Source organism: Ciconia boyciana, chromosome 31 (assembly GCF_034638445.1).
Source record: "Ciconia boyciana chromosome 31, ASM3463844v1, whole genome shotgun sequence".
Lineage (NCBI taxonomy): Eukaryota > Metazoa > Chordata > Aves > Ciconiiformes > Ciconiidae > Ciconia > Ciconia boyciana.
Window position 1 is genome coordinate 613,794 of NC_132964.1, and position 17,615 is coordinate 631,408.

The 17,615-nt window shown below is 69.1% G+C and overlaps 3 protein-coding genes across 4 annotated transcripts; all 3 read right to left on the reverse strand.

The window, feature by feature from the left end:
- Positions 1-49: 49 nt before the first annotated feature.
- On the reverse strand, positions 50-4,358 carry LOC140645174 (intercellular adhesion molecule 1-like). Of its 2 annotated transcripts, none has more exons than XM_072848455.1 (7): positions 3,814-4,358; positions 2,434-2,706; positions 2,035-2,352; positions 1,681-1,947; positions 1,271-1,546; positions 932-1,174; positions 50-819 (listed from the first exon to the last, which is right to left on the reverse strand). In XM_072848455.1, exons 1-7 carry the CDS (start codon positions 3,863-3,865, stop codon positions 596-598), a joined length of 1,653 nt encoding a protein of 550 aa, XP_072704556.1. In that variant the 5' UTR covers positions 3,866-4,358; the 3' UTR covers positions 50-595. The 2 variants fall into 2 exon arrangements, with proteins under 2 accessions (XP_072704556.1, XP_072704555.1); XM_072848454.1 differs by having other exon boundaries at positions 2,434-2,709.
- Positions 4,359-9,007: 4,649 nt separating this feature from the next.
- LOC140645218 (intercellular adhesion molecule 1-like) lies at positions 9,008-11,414 on the reverse strand. Its single transcript, XM_072848555.1, has 5 exons — positions 10,857-11,414; positions 10,203-10,466; positions 9,825-10,109; positions 9,367-9,627; positions 9,008-9,194 (listed from the first exon to the last, which is right to left on the reverse strand). The coding sequence occupies exons 1-5, from the start codon at positions 10,915-10,917 to the stop codon at positions 9,058-9,060; spliced, it is 1,008 nt and encodes a 335-aa protein (XP_072704656.1). The 5' UTR covers positions 10,918-11,414; the 3' UTR covers positions 9,008-9,057.
- Positions 11,415-11,527: 113 nt separating this feature from the next.
- On the reverse strand, positions 11,528-14,721 carry MRPL4 (mitochondrial ribosomal protein L4). Its single transcript, XM_072848558.1, has 9 exons — positions 14,581-14,721; positions 14,394-14,442; positions 13,577-13,748; positions 13,412-13,463; positions 12,432-12,549; positions 12,231-12,337; positions 12,022-12,131; positions 11,852-11,922; positions 11,528-11,748 (listed from the first exon to the last, which is right to left on the reverse strand). Exons 1-9 carry the CDS (start codon positions 14,659-14,661, stop codon positions 11,603-11,605), a joined length of 906 nt encoding a protein of 301 aa, XP_072704659.1. The 5' UTR covers positions 14,662-14,721; the 3' UTR covers positions 11,528-11,602.
- Between the last annotated feature and the right edge of the window lie 2,894 nt (positions 14,722-17,615).

Genomic DNA, 17,615 nt, shown 5'->3' on the forward strand with positions numbered 1-17,615 from the left:
TCGGTTATCCCCATCCCCAACCAAAACCCCAGCAGGTTGCGGCGCTGCTGCCAACTGCCTTTATTGGTGCAAAATGTCGCAGCAGCATCTTCCAGCCGCTCCGGCGGCTGCATCTCCCTCTGCTCCGGCTCCTCATCCTCTCGCCGGCATCGGCTCCAGCACCAAAATCCCGGGACTCAGCCCGGATGCTCCCCCCGGGGCACCAAGACCTGGGCTCTGGTATCACCGCGTGGATCGGAGGAGACCGCGGCCATCCCAAACCCGACTTTGGGTCTCCCAAGGGATAAAGTTCGGAGAGAAAAGGAGCGTCTCCGTGATGGGGGGAGGTTGGCGCCTCGCCTCCCCGGCACCCCAACCACGTGCCGGCCTGGCTCATCCCTGCCGGGGAGCTGCCACCTCCCTGTGGCAAGAGTATCCACCGGCGGCGTCTCACCGTAGCGTCCACCATCCCGCTGCGGCTCCCGCCCGGTGTCACCGTCACATCAGTAGGAGGGAGCCGGTGGCCGCGGCACTCGGCCCTTGCCAGGGCACTTGCCCATGGGCAGGGGAGCGGGACGGGCAGGGGGTTGCCGGCCCCTCCACCGCCTCTGCCCAGCTACGGCTGAGCCTCCCGCGCCGAACCGTTGAGAGCGGCCGTCTCCTCCGAGCATCCCGGCGGCCGCGGCGGCCCCATCTCCAGCTGCTTCTGCCGCTCCTGCAGCCGGTACTGCCGGATTTTCTTCTTGCGGTAGTAAATGCCGTAGCCCGTCCCGCCGGCGAGCAGCGCGGCCACCACCACCACTGGCAGCAGCACCAGGAGCAGCAAGTCCGGGTCGTGGTCTGCCGGAGAGCGGGGATGCGTGGTCAGTGGCACCGAGCCCCCACCGTCCCCCCAAGACCCCCAGGACCCCCCAAGACCCCCGGGACGCCCAGGACCCCCGTCTCCACTCACAGTGCACCCACACGGTGACGTTCCGAACAGCGGTACCCAGCGGGTTGGTGGCCCGGCAGCGGTAGACGCCGGCGTGGGCGCGGGTGATGGGGCGCGGCACCCCGGCGGGGAAGGGCTCGCCGTCCCTGGTGCACTCCAGCTGGGGCCGGGGGTTGCCCCGTGCCCGGCAGCGCAGGGTCTCATCCTGCCCCTCCGTCCAGTTCTGGCTGGGGGGGCAGCTCCCATCGTCCATCTGGGGTCCAGCTGCGGGAAGAGCCGGGATAAGGACAACAAATTAATTCCCGTCCGGCAATTTCCCCTTCAGCACCCTGGCACGGAGCCCGGCCGCCGTGCTCTCACCGGTGACGGTGAGCCGGACGGGCGCACTCCTCTTCGAGGCTTTGCCGCTGCCGGGTAGCTCAGCATGACAGCTCAGCTCCGTCCCATCGTCTTCCTCGCGCACCGTCAGGTTGAAGGGCAGCGGGGACGGTCCCCACCACGCCAGGACGCGGTGGCCGGCGCGGATCCGCAGCCGGAGCTCCTCGGAGTGGCCGGGTGGCAAAGCGCAGAGCCCTGTCACCGCCGTGCCGGCTGCCGGGCTGGTGCTGCTGACGTTCAGCCACGGCGAGGGGAAACCTGCGGGTGACGGAGACAACACCAGGGTGGTCCGGTGACGCCGCGGCATGAAACCGATCCCCCCTACCCACGGCAGCGCGCCAGGGCCGTGCCGCCGGCGGGTCTTTGCCAGCACCACCGCCGCTGTTACTCACGGTAGACGTGGACGGTGGTCTCCTTCTTCCGCTCCACAGGTCCCACCGTCACGGTGCAAACCAGCCCAAAGTGCCCCGGCCGGCTGTGGGACACCTCGGCGGTGGCCCGGTGTCCGTCCTGGCTGATGGTAAGCGGCAGGGTCTGGTTGCCGAGTGCCAGCTCGAAGCGTGCTGCCGGGAAGACGCGACCGACGGCGCAGCTGGTGTTCACCGTCTCGCTGGTCTCCAGGTAGATGTGAGGCTCCATCTCGGGATCCTCCGGGAATTCTGCCACCGGAGAGAAACACCCCGCGATGAGCCGGTTGCCGCCACCACGGCGGAGCAAATGCCGGTAAGATGCCGGCGCTGGCTTACCGTAGACGGTCAACACCTGCGGCTCGGAGGTGGTGTTGAACCGTGGGCCGTAGGGCTCCAGGTCGAGCACTGCCTGGCAGGTGATGCTCTGCCCGTTGTCCCCTTCCTGTGCCGTCACCCAGTGGGTCATCCGCACCGTCACCGGCTCGTCCTGGTCGTGTCGCTCGAAGGTTTCGGCGCGCAGCGTCTCGCCGCCCCGCCGCAGGATCAGCGTCAGGTTCCGGGCTGGTGCAACGCCGGCCACGCGGCACACCAGCTCGTGGCTCTTACCCACCTCCACCTGCGGTACGGGATCCAGCACCGGCGGCTCCAGCGCACCTGGGGGAGAGACGCAGCTTGATGGAGACGATGCCGGTGTGCCGGGACGGGCAGGGACCCCCTCTCCCCGCGGTGCCTTACGGTAGACGATGAGTTTGGTGGGCACCACCTTCCTCTGCTGGCTGCAGCTGTAGTAGCAGAGGACACTGGAGTTCCACGCGGTGACGTTGAGCAGGTCCACCACCGTCTCCCTCGGCCCCGTCCTCACCAATTGCTTCCGAATCGATGTCTCCACGTTGCCAGATCCTTTGGGATCCTGGCACGTCGTCTTCAACTTCAGCCGGAGTGATCCGCCGTGTTCCACCACCGGCACCGCCGGCTCGACCGACAACTCGAAGGAGGCTCCCAACCGCGCTGCTGGGAGAACACAGGGGTTTGGGGTGGGGGGTTTGGTGGCCAAGGGGACCCCTGGGTTTGCCCCCATCCCCGGCACGGCAGGGGGAAGGCCAAGGGGACGCCTGGGCTCGTCCCCATCCCCGGCACAGCAGGGGGGAAGCGGGCCAGCTGCGGTGGGCAGGGAGAAGCCACAAAGCCACCGAGCTTCTCCTTCGGCTGTGGGAAGTGGCCGGCTTTGCCGGTGGGCAGGATGCGTCCCCCGCATCCAGCTGGAAGCCTTCAGCCAGAAACCCGGTCTCAGGGTGGGGGACGACTGCCTCAGAGACGCCGGCGGCTGTCCCCAGCTGGTGCCCAGTGCATCCCCACGGTCCCCTCTCGCCCCACGTGCCGGTGCTTTCCTGGCAAAGCATCCGCGACTGAGCCCACCGGGCTGTGGAGGAAGCCCCCCGGGTGAGTCAGCACCAGCACACTCGGGTAGGGGATTCCCTGGGAGCGGCTGCGAGTTTTCCCTTCTTCCGGCGAGGGGAAAAGTCCTGCCCTTTCCTGGAATAACCGCTGCGCCAGGAAGAGAACAACCAAAAAAAAAAAATTCCCACTTCGATGCAGGGATTTCGCAAGGATAAACAGGGGGCGGGGGCAGCTGCGCCTCCTGCTCGCTCCCCGCTCGCTCCCCGCGTTCTCACATGGGATACGGCACGGAGGCGATGGCTTCGGGAAGAGGGGGCTAGGATGGATCCAAGACCCCCATCCCAGCCACCCCACCACCCTCCCTGCCGGTACCGGGCAGGGATCGATGCCAACACCGCGGCGGCACGCTTGCGCTCGCATGGTGCGTCAATGGGGCCACGCATCCCCCCTGCCGTGACACGCTCGTGTGACACACTCTTGGTGACAAGGTCATGTTGACACAAGCGTTCACGCCGGTACGCTCACGCTCGTACTGGCGTGCTTGCCGTGACACCACCGACGTGCTCGCGGTGGCATGCTTGCATCCGCGAGCTTGTGCCGACACGCTCGCGCCGGCCTCGCCCCTCTGTGCCAGGGACGCACCCAGGGGGGTCCTCGGGTCCCCGCCACCCTCCCTCGGTGCCACCCCCAGCCCGGTGTCCCCCGGTGTCCCCTCACCTGTGATGATACCCAGGGCGCACAAGGCCAGCGGCAGCACTGGGGGGTGCATGGCGCGGTGAGGTGCCGGGCTGGGCACCGGTACTGGCACCGGGTGGGCTCAGTCCACTGGGAGCACTGGGATGGGGCCGGTTGGACTCTCCGGGACCGGTCGGTTCGGGGTCCTTGGGATGGATCCGGTCGGGCTCTCGGTGTGCACCGGGAAGGGTCGGTTCAGGCTCCCCGGGATGGGTCCGGTTGGGCTCTCCGGGCTCGGTCGGTTCAGGCTCCCCGGGAACACCGGGATGGATCCGGTCGGGCTCTCCGGGAGCACCGGGAAGGGTCCGGTTGGACTCTCCGGGACCGGTCGGTTCGGGCTCCCTGGGATGGATCCGGTCGGGCTCTCGGTGCGCACCGGGAAGGGTCGGTTCAGGCTCTCCGGGAGCACCGGGAAGGGTCGGGGTCTCCGGGTCGGGGGCTCGGTGTGCACCGCACCCTCCGTCCGTCCCTCCGTCCGTCCGTCCCTCCGTCCGTCTGTCCCTCCGTCCCTCCGTCTGGCGGTCGGTCCCGCTCGGGGCGGTGCTTTATGAGCTCGGCGCCCGCCCGGCCCCTCCCGATCCCCGGGGAATTCCGGTGCGGCGGGGACTTCGACAGCGGGTTTCCCCCGGGGCAACGGCGACCCCGGGGGCTGGAAGGGGCTGGAGGGGGCTCCCCGGGGGGCTTCGACCCCACCGCAGGGCAGTTGCCCTCCTGCCCCGGGCTGGGGCAATTCTCCTGCCCCATTGCCCTCCTGCCCCCCGTCCTCTTGCCCCTAATGGTGCAGTTCTCCTGCCCTGCTGCCCTCCTGCCCCATTGCCCTCCTGCCCCCCCGTCCTCTTGCCCCAGGATGGCGCAGTTCTGCCCCACTGCCCTCCTGCCCCGGGCTGGGGCAATTCTTCTGCTCCATTGCCCTCCTGCCCCACTGCCCTCCTGCCCCCCTGCCCTCCTGCCCTGGGCTGGGGCAATTCTTCTGCCCCACTGCCCTCCTGCCCCATTGCCCTCCTGCCCCCCCGTCCTCTTGCCCCAGGATAGGGCAGTTCTCCTGCCCCACTGCCCTCCTGCCCCAGGCTGGGGCAATTCGTCTGCCCCACTGCCCTCCTGCCCCAAATGCCGCAGCCGCTTGCCCCCACGGGACTCGCTCCAGCCAGCGGTGCCACAAGGGTCCCCCCAGCCGAGCCCCGGTGCCACGCCGGCTACCATGGGGTCCGGGCTGGCTGCCACCGGCTGAGAGAGGAGGTGACTAGGGGCTCCCATCCTGCACCCCCAAACCAGGGGGGGCTCAGCGTTACGCACCCAAGCCGTGATTTCCCACTACCCCCAGCACATGATTTCCCACCACACCCGGCTAGCGCGGCAGTGGGTGGGTTAAGGCACCGCCGGGTGACCTCATCCCGAACGCATGGGGATGAGGAGTGAAACGCACGGCTTCCTCTTTTCTATTCAGTTTTTTTGACGTGAGGGAATTTTTTTTGGCCGGTGGGAACTGCGGGGCTGCGGGGACGGGCAGCAGACGGACCCCGGGGATACCAGCATGGCTCCTCGGTCTCTGCCAAGCGGGAGGCAGAGCCGGGGCGCCGGTGGTTTGGCTTGGCAACCCTCTGCTCCAACCCCTTGGCACGGCACGGGCCCCTAGCTTCCCAGGGTTTGCTTTTCCTGACATAGCTGGACAAAAGGTTCAGAGGCTACAAGAGGCTTTGGTTGTGACACCCAGCCCTGGCACCAACCCTCTTGCCGCCGGCACACCCCCGCCACCCTGGCTCCAGAGCTGCTGGGGGCGGAAAGTCCAGTGCAGCTTCTCATGGCTGCGGGGTTTCACTTCTGTACCCGGCAGCGAACCCACGCGCCTCAATGGGAACCGTGCCGGGGCGGTGAGGTTCCTCCCCGAAAGCTGCCGCCAAAATGCCGCGACCCGGTGTCCCACGTTCCCACTGTGGCTGGTGATGGCTCCCGTGGTGTCCCCCAGCCTTGCGCCCATCCCGATGGCTGTGCGGCCACCATCCCTGGCTGGGTTGTCCCCGTCCCCGGGCTGGTTTAGACGCTGTCATGGAGGCAGCGCCGTGAACGCCAGGAATGCCGGACAGCGCCCAGCACCCTTCGGCCTTGGGCTGGCTCCCAGCAGGAACCCCTTATCTCACCGGAGACCTTCCCCAGTCCCGGCACTCACCGGGGTTTGGAGGCCACGGCGCTCAGCGGGGAGGGCAAAGTGTGTTTCCTGCCCCCGTGCTGGCTCAGCAGTAGGGTGGGGGGCTGGGGATGGATGGGGGGGAACCTGGGGGACTGGGGGTGGATTGGCAGGGATGGGGGGACAGGGACATGGGGGACACAGAGGTGGATTGGCAGGGACATGGGGACGGGGACATGGGGTGGATTGGCAGGGATGGGGGGACAGGGACATGGGGGACACAGAGGTGGATTGGCAGGGACATGGGGGATGGGGACAAGGGGTGGAGTGGCAGGGACGGGGGGAGAGGGACATGGGGGACATGGGGATGGATGGGGGGAACCTGGGGGACAGGGACATGGGGGTGGATTGGCAGGGATGGGGGACAGGGACATGGGGGACACAGAGGTGGATTGGCAGGGACATGGGGGACAGGGACATGGAGTGGAGTGGCAGCGATGGGGGGGAGAGGGACACAGGGGACAGGGACATGGGGTGGATTGGCAGGGACGGCGGGGACACGGACACAAGGGACATGGGGTGAATTGGCGAGGACAGAGGGGACAGGAGATGGATTGGCAGGGACATGGGGGACACGGGGATGGATCAGCAGAGACATGGGGGACAGGGACACAGGGGACCTGGGGGTGGATTGGCAGGGACATGGAGGACAGGAGGTAGACAGGGAGGAACGTGGGGGACAGGACATGGGGGACACCGGGATGGATGGGGAGGGAGGTGGGGGACAGGGACACAGGGGACAGGGACCCGGCAACGGATTGGCAGGGACGGGGCCGTGGCACTGATGCCACCAGCAGTGGGAGCGGCACGGCAATGCGGAGCGGGGACAGTCCTGCCCCAGCCACCAGTGCCGAGCCGGCGGGACACAGTCCCAGTGCAGGACATGGCCCCGGTGCAGGATCTGGCCCCGGTGCAGGACACAGTTCCAGTGCAGGACATGGCCCCGGTGCACGACACGGTCTCGGTGCACGACATGGCCCCGGTGCAGGATCTAGCCCCGGTGCAGGACACGGTTCCAGTGCAGGACATGGCCCCGGTACAAGATCTGGCCCTGGGGCAGGACACGGCCCCGGTGCAGGACACGGTCTCGCTGCAGGGCATGGCCCCAGTACAGGATCTGGCCCCGGTGCAGGACACGGTTCCAGTGCAGGACATGGCCCCGCTGCAGGATCTGGCCCTGGGGCAGGACACGGTTCCAGTGCAGGACATGGCCCCGCTGCAGGACACGGCCCCGGTGCACGACACTGTCTTGGTGCAGGACACGGCCCTGGGGCAGGACATGGCCCCGGTGCAGGACATGGCCCCGGTGCAGGACACGGCCCCGCGCACAGCACGGTCCCCCTGCACAGGATATGACCCCCCCGATGCTGAACGCGGCCCTGGGCAGGATACAACCTCTGTGCAGAACACGGTCCCCTCCCGTGCTGGACATGGCCCCGGTGCAGGACAGGGCCACGTGCCAGCATCCCCTTCTTGCCACCGAGGCAGCTCCTAGCAGGAACCGGCACTTGAGCCGTTTCCTCCTGCCTCCGGCCGCCGCGGCATCCAGCTGCCGCAGGCCCTGACTGGGGGCTGCCCCGGCCTCCCCCGACCCTGCTGGCACACGGCGGGGCCACGCGCGCCCTCAGCTCCCGGCCACGGCATGCGCCGAGCACCAGCGTTTCCTCCTGGCCTTGCTGTGGCTCTGCCCATGCCCGGTTCCCCGTGCCTGGGGACAGATCCTGCCCTGGCCCTGCTCCGGTGCCCAGCGGCCCGGTCCCAGAGTAGCAGCAGTGCCAGCCAGCCCTTGGCACGCTCGCTGGCGGCTCCGAGCCCCATTGCACGCTCACTGCGGGCTCAAAACCCCGTTGCACGCTCGCTGCGGGCTCCAAGCCCCATTGCATGCTTGCTGCAGGCCCTAAGCTCCATTGCACGCTCGCTGTGAGCTTGAAGCCCCGTTGCACGCTTGCTGTGTGCTGTAGACTCCATTGCACGCTTGCTGCGGGCTCCAAGTCCCATTGCACGCTCGCTATGGGCCCTAAGCTCCCTTGCACACTCGCTGTGGGCCCTAAGCTCCCTTACATGCTCGCGGCAGGCTCTGGGCTCCATTGCACGCTCGCTGTGGGCCCTAAGCTCCATTGCACGCTCGCTGTGGGCCCCACGCCCCATTGCACGCTTGCTGCTGGCTCCAGGTTCCGTTGCACGCTTGCTGGGGGCCTTAAGCTCCATTGTACCCTTGCTGCGAGCTCCAAGCCCCATTGTACACTCATGGCATGCTTCAGGCTCCATTGCACACTTGCTGCGAGCTCCAAGCCCCATTGCACGCTCGTGGCACGCTCCAGGCTCCATTGCACACTTGCTGCGAGCTCCAAGCCCCATTGCACGCTCGTGGCACGCTCCAGGCTCCATTGCACGCTCGCTGTGGGCCCTAAGCTCCCTTGCACGCTCGCTGCAGGCCCCACACCCCATTGCACGTTTGCTGCGGGCTCCAAGCCCCACTGCACGCTCACTGCGGGCCCTACGCTCCATTACACGCTCACTGCGAGCTCCAAGCCCCACTGCACACTCGGGGCAGGCTCCGGGCTCCATCGCACGCTCGCCCCGGGCTCCAAGCCTCTTGCACGCTCGCCGCGGTCTCTAGGTTCCATCGCACGCTCGCTGCGAGCTCCGGGTCCCTGGGAGAGCCAGCGCCGAAGTGACCCGACCTCGACAGGAAGGCAGGGGCTGGCGGGATCCCAGCGGCAGCCCCGGCATGGCCTCACACCTCCCACGTGTCCCTCTGCCCTCCCGCTAACGAGGGCAGCTCATTAACGCTCAGCCACGTGAGTGCCAGGAAACCCCGCGCGCCCCGGCCACGTCCAGACCTGCCCCAGGATTTTCCCCTCCGGCGCAAACGCGGTGCCAAGAGCCAGGATCAACGTCTGGGGCCTCACCCGCCTTTCCCGCACGTCGCCCTCACGGCTGCGGCGTGCCGGAGCCGGCAAACCAGGAAAAGGTTGGAAAAATACACGGAAACATGGAGGAAAATTGCTCTTTGCTCTCCCGCACGGCACGGACAGGCAGGACTAGCCAGGCTGGGATCCATCCGGCATCTGCTTCCAGCCTTGGGCGCGGTAAAGCCACCAGGAGATGGCAAGAACGGCCAGGACGGTGACCACCACCAAGGTCACGACCACGGGGATCAGGGGGCTGCGGGGGGATCCTGCGGGGAGAGGGTAGGGTTGAGATGCCGGCACCTCTCTGGCATCACCGGGAGATGCCATCTCCATCCCCTTCTCCATCGCTTACACCCGCTCTGTGCCAACCCTTTGCCGTGGCACCCAGTCTCATGCCAGGACCCACGGGTGCCACCAGGCACCGCGGGCACCGCTCACCTTGGAAGACGATGTCGATACTGGCAGCGCCGGCACCGTAGCGGTTCTCAGCCAGGCAGCGGTAGGTGCCGCCGTGCGCCCGTCGGGCAGCCGGGATGGTGACGGTGGTGCCGCCATCCCACAGCTCCCAGCTGGCATTGGTGGGCAGCTCCCAGCGGAGCCGCGGCGAGGGGTTCCCCTCTGCGCGGCACATCACCGTGAGGTTGTCACCGGCAGTGAAGACGGTGCGTGGTGCAGACACCCGGACATCGTGGGGGGCGGCTGGAGGAGGGGGGGTGGCAGGGATGTGACACCCAGAGCCCAGCTGGGTCCCCGCTTTCCTCCTCACCCCGATGCCGGAGACCACCCCGACCACGGGGCACGCACCACCGCCGGCACCGGCATTTCCAGCCGTGAGCGGGCTTTCCGCCAGGCCCCACCGGCTCGTGCGTCCCCCGACCCCGCGTCCCCAAACTCACCCCAGACCCACAGCACGGCCGCGGCGCTGGCGTTGACCGTACGGCGCCCAAGCTGTAACGCGGCCTCGCACGTCACCTCCCGGCCGTTCTGCTCTGGCCGTGCCGTGAAACCCAACGCCACGGAGGGACCTCGGTGAGTTCTGGGGGGGAGCCCCGCGCCCCGCAGCGTCAGGCGGAGATCCGGGGGGTCAGAGGGGGAAACCTGGGCGGACGCGTTGCAGGTGACGCGTGCCTCTCTGCTGGCCACCGTCTCGCCTTCCATGTAAATTTGGGGGGGCGAGAACCCTGTGGGGAAGGACAAGGGGGGGGTGGAGGGGACTGGGAGGGTGCTGGGACCCCCCCCCGCCCCGTGCCACCCCCCATTGCCACGGTCCTTACGGTAAGCACGGAGGGTGGTGGCGGTGATATCCCGCTGCTGCCCGAAAACGCCGAAGCACTGGAGCTCCAAGCTCCAGTCGGTGACGTTGGGGATGCTGAGGGACACCCAGCCGGGTCCCCGCGTCTCCATCTTGGTGATGGAGACCTCCCAGCTCAGCCGGCTGTAGTTACGGCAAGAGCTGGTGCAATTGAGGAGGAGGGAGGTGCCGAATTCCACCGTCGGTTCCTCAGGGGAGATGGACACCCGGCAGGGAACGGGGTGCCCTGGGAGAGGGCACCCAGTTACGGCGGGACCCGGTTGGGGTCCCAGCGCTGGGTGTGACCCCCCCCCTCAACAAGGCGCGGGCAAGAGATCCGGCGCCCGTTAGCAAAGTCCTGCCCAGGATGTGGCTAACAAACCAACTGCTTCCACGCCGGCACCCCCCCTCCGGTGGCTGCAGTGCCATGCCTGGACCCACCGTACCCCCAAACCGGCACCGGGGAGGGGGGCCGGCACCGGGACCTGCATTGGAATTCCCTAAACCACCCTCAGCCTCTTCCGCCACCTCACCGGTATGGACCCTCACACACCGGGACCCAACCGCAACGCCGGTGGGCTCCCGGCGTCCCGGCCGAGCGTGGGGAGGGAAGGCGTCCCCCCCCACCCCAACTCACCCCCCGGCAGGAGGAGGAAAAGGAAGGCCGTCACCCCCCAGCTCCAAGAGGGACCCATCATCCAGCACTGGCGAGCGCGGTGCTGCCGGGGGGGCAGCGAGGGAAGCGTTGTCTCTTACCACATTTCCTCCCCTTTTCCTCTGCAACCGGCCCCCGCCCTCCAGCGCCAGAGCCCTGGGAGCCGGGGACAGGAGAGGAGGGGGGGGAAGCAGCCAGGCCCACCTTCCGGTGACACCCCGAAACCCTGACCGCCGTCCCCGGCGAGCAAAGCTCCCACCGAAACGCTCGCCGGCTCCGGTAAGGGCGGCTGGACCCCGGCACGTCGGTGAGGGGGGGGCTGCAGCTCTGCCCCTTTGCAGGAGGAAGAGGAGGAGGAGGGGGTGGCTGGGCTTGCTGGGGCACGAACCCCTCCGCCACGGTGGCCCCGAAAATCCCAGCCACCCAGAGATGCCAAACCCACGCGGCACCCCACGATCCTGCAAATCTGGGGGGGGGGCTGCAAATCTGGGGGGGGTTTGCAAAGGGACTGCTAATGTGGGGGCACGGAGGTGGGAGCAAACCCCCCCCACCCCCCCAACAAGAAGAAAAGCAACAACTGGGAGAAACCTCGCTTTAATGGCCACGCCAGCACGCGGCACTCCCCAAAAAACCCTTTCCAAAAGGGATGGGGGCCGGATCCTGCCCGGGGGTCGGATTCTGCTCGGGGGGAGGGGGGTCTCACCCTGCCTGGTAGGGGGGCGGGGGGGCTAGGGGAAGTCGCTGTAGGGCATGGAAAAGGGGTAGAGCGCCGAGTAACGGGTGTCGTGCCACAGCAGTTTCTTCTCCAGGAAGGTGACGGCGTCCAGCGTGAGCACCAGCGTCTCGTGCTTCAGCATGCTGTGCACGTTGAGACCTGCGGAGGCACGGCGGGGGGGGGTTTGGGGGGGTCCCCGCCACGTTTGGGGTGGGGGGGGGGTCCCCGGGGATAGCAGCCACCGTCACCGTGGAGCTCTCACCTAACACCGGGATGAGGTTGATGGTTTTCAGGCCGGCTGCCGCGGTTCCGATGTTCTCCGGCATTTCGTTGCTGGAGAGAAATGGGTGAAATTGGGGTGGGGGGATGGGGTGGGGGGCACCCCCGGAGCCCCCGGCACCGCTGCCCGGCCCTGGGGCTCCCCGCACTCACACGTCGACGATGAGGACGGAGCGGCCCCAGCGCCGGTACCGCGCCAGATCCAGCAGGTACTGGGGGTCGGCGGTGGGTATCTCCAGGCTGTCGACGACGTGGAGGTCATCCTGCGAGGGGGGACGGACGGACGGACGACACGTTGCCGATGAAAAGGGGGGTCACCGCCGTTCCCCAGCCCCCCCCCCAAAACACCGAGGAGCTCGTACCTGCATCAGCTTCACCGTCAGTGCCACCTTCAGCCCCAGCACCCGCACCTTCATGGGCAGCATGTAGTAGTAGCTGGTGGGACCCCGCGGCCCGTGGGCAATGCCCCCTGCGAGGGGTCCCGGCTCAGTGACCCTCCCCCGAGCCCGGCTGCAGCCCCCCCCCCCCCATCCGGGGGTCCCCCCTGACCCGCAGCCACTCACCCCCACGCCACAGGGGCGAGCGGATGCTGCCGTGCCGGGCTCGGCCCGACCCTTTTTGCCGCCATGGCTTCCTGCCGCCTCCCCGCACCTCTGCCCGCGTCTTCACCTTGGCGTAACTCTGCGGGGAAGCGGGGGGGGGGGCGACACGCGACACGGGGACAGTTGGGGACAGGCCCCTCGTGTCCACCCCCCCGCCCCCCTCCCCACGCAAGGAGGGGACTCGGGAGTCCTGGTCCCAGCCGTCTCCTCTGCGGCAAGGTGACAGGCTGCTGCCCTGCGACCCCCCCCGCCTCCCCCGGGCCCCCCGACCCTCCTCTGCCCCCCAGACCCCTGTCTGGCCCCCCAGACCCCCTCTCCCTCCTCCAGACCCCCTCTGACCCCCCCAGACCCCCCTCTCCCTCCTCCAGACCCCCTCTGGCCCCCCAGACCCCCTCTCCCTCCTCCAGACCCCCTCTGACCCCCCAGACCCCCTCTCCCTCCTCCAGACCCCCTCTGACCCCCCAGACCCCCTTCTGACCCCCCCAGACCCCCCTCTCCCTCCTTGTTCCTTCTCAGACCCACCTCTGCCCTCCCCAGACCCCCCTCTGCCCCCCCCCCAGGCCTCCCTTTCCCTTCTCCAGACCCCCTCTCCCCTCCCCAGACCCTCCCTCGTCCCCCCCAGACCTCCCCTTCCCATCCTCAGACCTTTTCCTGCCTAAAACCTCCCTCTCCATCCCCAGACCTCCCCTTCCCCTCCCTGTCCCCCCCGGCCTCCCCTTCCCCTCCTGACCCCCTTTCCCCTCCCCAGGCCCTCCCTCACCCCTCCAACCTCCCCTCTCCCCCAGACCTCCCCTTCCCCTCCCCAAAACCTCCCTCTCCATCTCCAGACCTCCCCTTCCCCTCCAAGCCCCCTTTCCTTCCCCAGCCCTCCTTCTGCCCCCCTAAACCCCCCTCTGCCCCCCAAACCCCCTCTGCCCCCCCAAAACCTCCCCCATACTCACGATCCTCTTGAAATTCTTCTGCCACATCGCCACCGTGTGCAGAATGTCGAGCCTGCGGAGACGGGGGCACTCAACGAGGGGACCCCACCCGGGGACCCCCACCCACCCCCCAGCACGTCCCTGAGGGCTCCCCCCATTCCCCGGCAGCCCCCCCCCAAGCCCCACCTGGGCCTGACGGCGAAGACGTCGGGGTGGAGGTCGGTCAGGCCCCGGCGCTCGTCATCGTGGTGCCGCAGCGATTCCACCCAGGCCTGCACGGGGGAGAGGTGCGAGGGGACGGGGACGCTGCAGGCCCGCAGGACGGGGGACCGCGGCAGCGGTGACAGCAGCAGCTTCTCTGGGGGGGGACACACAAGAGCAGGGGGGGATCGTGGCAGCTCTGCTGAGCCACGGGGAACCCCCAGCTGGGGACAAAGGGGGGACCCCGCACACCCCAAGCCCAGGGACATCCGTCCCCGGGTTGTCCCCGCACCCCCAGGGTGGCCCTGCAGTCGCAGCCCCATGGCCACCAGATCCCTGATGTCGCCACGATGGTCCCAGCCCCACGGCCACCCGGTACCTGATGTCCCCTGGACGGTCCCAGCCCCACGGGCACCAGGTCCCTGATGTCCCCTGGACGGTCCCAGCCCCACGGCCACCCGGTCCCTGATGTCCCCTGGACAGTCCCAGCCCCACGGCCACCCGGTCCCTGATGTCCTCAGGACGGTCCCAGCCCCATGGCCACCCGGTCCCTGATGTCCCCACGACAGTCCCAGCCCCACGGCCACCCGGTCCCTGATGTCCCCACGATGGTCCCAGCCCCACGGACACCCAGTCCCCGCTGTCCCCAGCGTGTCCCCACTGCCCTGGCCCCACAGGAACCTGTCCCCGCTGCCCTGACCCTTGTCATCCCTGTCCCTGATGTCCCCACGATGGCCCTGGCCCCACGGACACCCCGTCCCCGCTGTCCCCACCCAGACCCCCCATATCCCCACGGACTCACCCCTGGGGGGCTCGGGGACAGCGGGGGGCCCGGCGGGGGCGGACGACACCTGCGGGAGGGCGACTGTGAGCGGGGGGGGGTGGCGACGGCCTCCGGCCTCCGCTCGCCCCCTACGCGGCCCCGGGCCCCCTCACCCCAGCCCCGGCTCCCCCCCGCTCCCGCTCCCGGTCCCGGTCCCGGCCCTCACCCCCGCGGCCCCGGCCCGGCCCCGGGCCCAGGCCCAGGCCCTGACGGCGGCGACAACGCGGGCCCCCCCCGCCCGGATCATGGCGGGAGCGTGCGGCCGCCCGGCGCGCCGCGATGACGTCGTCAAGGAGCGCGGCGCGACTTCCGGCGCAAGCGGAAGGGGGCGGGAGGAAATGGGGAAGGGGAGGAGGAAGAGGAGGGTGGGGAAGGGGAGGGGGAAGAGGAGGGTGGGGAAGGGAGGGGAGGAGAGGGAGCGGGGCCCCCACCCCGTTATCCCCGGCACAGCCCCCCAGTGCCCCCCACCCCATCGCCTCTCCCACGGCCACGGGGCCCAGCCCGGACCCGCCATGGCGGGGACGTCCCGGCGGGCAGAGCACCCATGGGTGCCCAGCTGCGCTGGAGGGGGGCTCAGGGCTGGTGTTGGGGTGTCGGGGACCCCCCCACGCCGGGGCCGGCATCGGCCTCCAGCCCCAAACCCTCTGTGCCCACGGGTGGGGCCTGGCGTTGGAGCCATGGCGGTGGCACCGCGCTCGCCGCGGTGTTCTCTGGGGACGTGGCCAGGCTGGGGCCAGCAGCACCCAACGACCCTTGCCCAGGGAGCGGCGGTGGGTGCCAGCACCCGTGCCGCTTCCCGGTGCCCCTTCGGGCACCAATGCCCCTTCCCGGTGCCGCTTCCCAGCACCACTGCCCCTTCCCAGTGCCGCTTCCTGGTGCCCCTTCCCGGCACCACTGCTGCTTCCCAGTGCCACTTCCTGGCACCACTGCCGCTTCCCAGTGCTGCTTCCTGGTGCCCCTTCCCAGCACCACTGCCCCTTCCTGGTGCCCCTCCCCGGCACCACTGCTGCTTCCCAGTACCGCTTCCCGGTGCCACTGCCACTTCCCAGTGCTGCTTCCCAGTGCCCATTCCCGGCACCACTGCCACTTCCCAGTGCTGCTTCCCAGTGCCCCTTCCCGGCACCACTGCCCCTTCCCGGCGCCCTTTCCCAGTGCTGCTTCCTGGCACCACTGCCCCTTCCCAGCACCACTGCCCCTTCCTGGTGCCACTTCCTGGCACCACTGCTGCTTCCCAGTGCCGCTTCCTGGTGCCCCTTCCCAGCACCACTGTTCCTTCCCGGTGCCCCTTCCTGGCACCACTGCCACTTCCCGGTGCCGCTTCCTGGTGCCCCCTCCTGGCACCACTGCCCTTTCCTGGTGCCATTTCCTGGCACCACTGCCCCTTCCCAGTGCTGCTTCCTGATGCCCCTTCCCAGCACCACTGCCACTTCCCGGTGCCACTTCCCAGTGCCCCTTCCCGGCACCACTGCCACCACTTCCCAGTGCTGCTTCCTGGTGCCCTTTCCTGGCACCACTGCCCCTTCCCAGTGCCCCTTCCCGGCACCACTGCCACTTCCCAGTGCCGCTTCCCGGTGCCCCTTCCCAGCACCACTGCCACTTCCCAGTGCCGCTTCCCGGTGCCCCTTCCTGGCTCCACTACTCCATCCCGGTGCCCCTTCCCGGCACCACTGCCACTTCCCAGTGCCGCTTCCCGGTGCCCCTTCCCGGCACCACTGCTGCTTCCCAGTGCCACTTCCCGGCCCATCCTGGTGGCATCACGGCATTCCCCTGGCCCACATGGCACCGGGGTGGCGCAGGGGACACCGGGCGGGATGGCTGCCTCGACGCCCGTGGTGGTGTAACCGCGGCGGGGCCGGAGCCGGCCATGACAGTGGGGTCACCAGCAGCCCCCGCCGTGCTCCGGCTGGGGGGGTCCAGCCTGGGGGTGGCACCGGGTGGCACCGGGTGGGCTGCCGGGAAGCGGGGGTCCTGCCGGCGTCTTTATCCCGGTCGTATCCTGAGCTCCGATAACCGGCGGTGAACTCGGCCCACGGTGCGGAGCCAGGATGGGGGGGCCAGGATGGGGAAGGGAGGGGGGGGGGGGCCTCCCCCCCCACCATCTGGGAACGCTTTTCCTCCCATCCCCTTTCGGCGAGCCCAGGATCCGGCCCCGGCACGGAGGCGGGTGGGCTCCGTCGGCCAAGTCACGGAGGCCGAGCCGCGCGCAGCCCGTCCCGGGGGTCCGGGGGCGGGAGGGCTCGGGGGGGAGGGCCCCCACTGCCTGCCCGTCCCCTCCCCCCCCATTCCCACCGCCTGTTTCTAATTAAATCCCTTCCCCGGCCCCTCGCCGGCGGCCCCTCGATGCCGGCGGGGTCGGTGGGACCCCCCACCCCTCTCCCAGCGCCCAGGGGCTGCTCGGGAATTGCTCAATATTTGGGGGGGCTGCTGGGGGGGGGGAAGGGGGTGAGAGGGGGGTGTCTCCCCTTCCCAGCCCTCCCCTCCCTTTGCAGGACCCTTCCCCCCCCTCCCCAGTTCCTCGCTGGCCCCCGGCCGAGCCGTGGAAAGTCCTGGAAGCGTTTCCAGGCGCCAAAATCCTTTTGCCAAAGCGTTGGGAAAGGGGGGGGAGGACACCCCCTCCCCTCCCCCCCCCAAAAAAAAAAACCCTTCCCAAAAGTGGGGGTGAGGGATGCGGCCCCGTGCTGCGGTTGGGATTCGGGGCCCGATCCTGCGCTCCAATCCCCAGCGCTTTGGCTTGTGGGTGCAGGAAACCACCGGTCCCCCCTGGCTCCGGCACTTTCCTGAGTGGGTGTCGCCCCCCCTTTTTTTTTGGGGGGGGGGGGGGGGGGGGGGGGGGGCTGGGGAAACCCCCACCCGCCTTGATGTGTCCCCTTCCGTCACTGTCGTCACACAGCTCCGTGATGCAAAGCCACCGACCCACTTCCCCGTGGGACACCCCCTGGTAATGGGACACGGGGTGGGGGGTGGGGGGACACCAGCACCCCACGGGGGCGGGGTGGAGGGCCAGGAAGGCTCCTGCCCCTCCCCCCGCCCTATTTTTGGGGTCTCCCTTCCCCCTCCGGACCCACTCATCTGCCCCCCGTCCCCCACGAGGGACCCAGGCGTCCGGGTGGGTTGTGGGGGTGGGGGACACGAGTGGCCTCGCCCCTCCACGGGGCGGGGGAATGGCCCGGGGCCGCCCCGCCCCCCCGCCCCGCTCCCCGC

What these genes read in the sequence shown, in the direction of transcription:
- LOC140645174 (XM_072848454.1), bottom strand. Translation starts at nt 3,865, where the DNA reads ATGCACCCCCCAGTGCTGCCGCTGGCCTTGTGCGCCCTGGGTATCATC. An exon ending in CGCCCTGGGTATCATCACAG is followed by an intron (nt 2,710 to 3,813) that starts GTGAGGGGACAC and finishes GTGTTCTCCCAG; the next exon opens with CAGCGCGGTTGGGAGCCTCC. An exon ending in CGTCCGGCTCACCGTCACCG is followed by an intron (nt 1,175 to 1,270) that starts GTGAGAGCACGG and finishes CTCTTCCCGCAG; the next exon opens with CTGGACCCCAGATGGACGAT.
- LOC140645218 (XM_072848555.1), bottom strand. Translation starts at nt 10,917, where the DNA reads ATGATGGGTCCCTCTTGGAGCTGGGGGGTGACGGCCTTCCTTTTCCTC. An exon ending in TTTCCTCCTCCTGCCGGGGG is followed by an intron (nt 10,467 to 10,856) that starts GTGAGTTGGGGT and finishes GCCCTCTCCCAG; the next exon opens with GGCACCCCGTTCCCTGCCGG. An exon ending in CACCACCCTCCGTGCTTACC is followed by an intron (nt 10,110 to 10,202) that starts GTAAGGACCGTG and finishes CCTTCCCCACAG; the next exon opens with GGTTCTCGCCCCCCCAAATT.
- MRPL4 (XM_072848558.1), bottom strand. Translation starts at nt 14,661, where the DNA reads ATGATCCGGGCGGGGGGGGCCCGCGTTGTCGCCGCCGTCAGGGCCTGG. An exon ending in TGTCCCCGAGCCCCCCAGGG is followed by an intron (nt 13,749 to 14,393) that starts GTGAGTCCGTGG and finishes GTCCCCCCCCAG; the next exon opens with AGAAGCTGCTGCTGTCACCG. An exon ending in GTCTTCGCCGTCAGGCCCAG is followed by an intron (nt 13,464 to 13,576) that starts GTGGGGCTTGGG and finishes CCGTCTCCGCAG; the next exon opens with GCTCGACATTCTGCACACGG.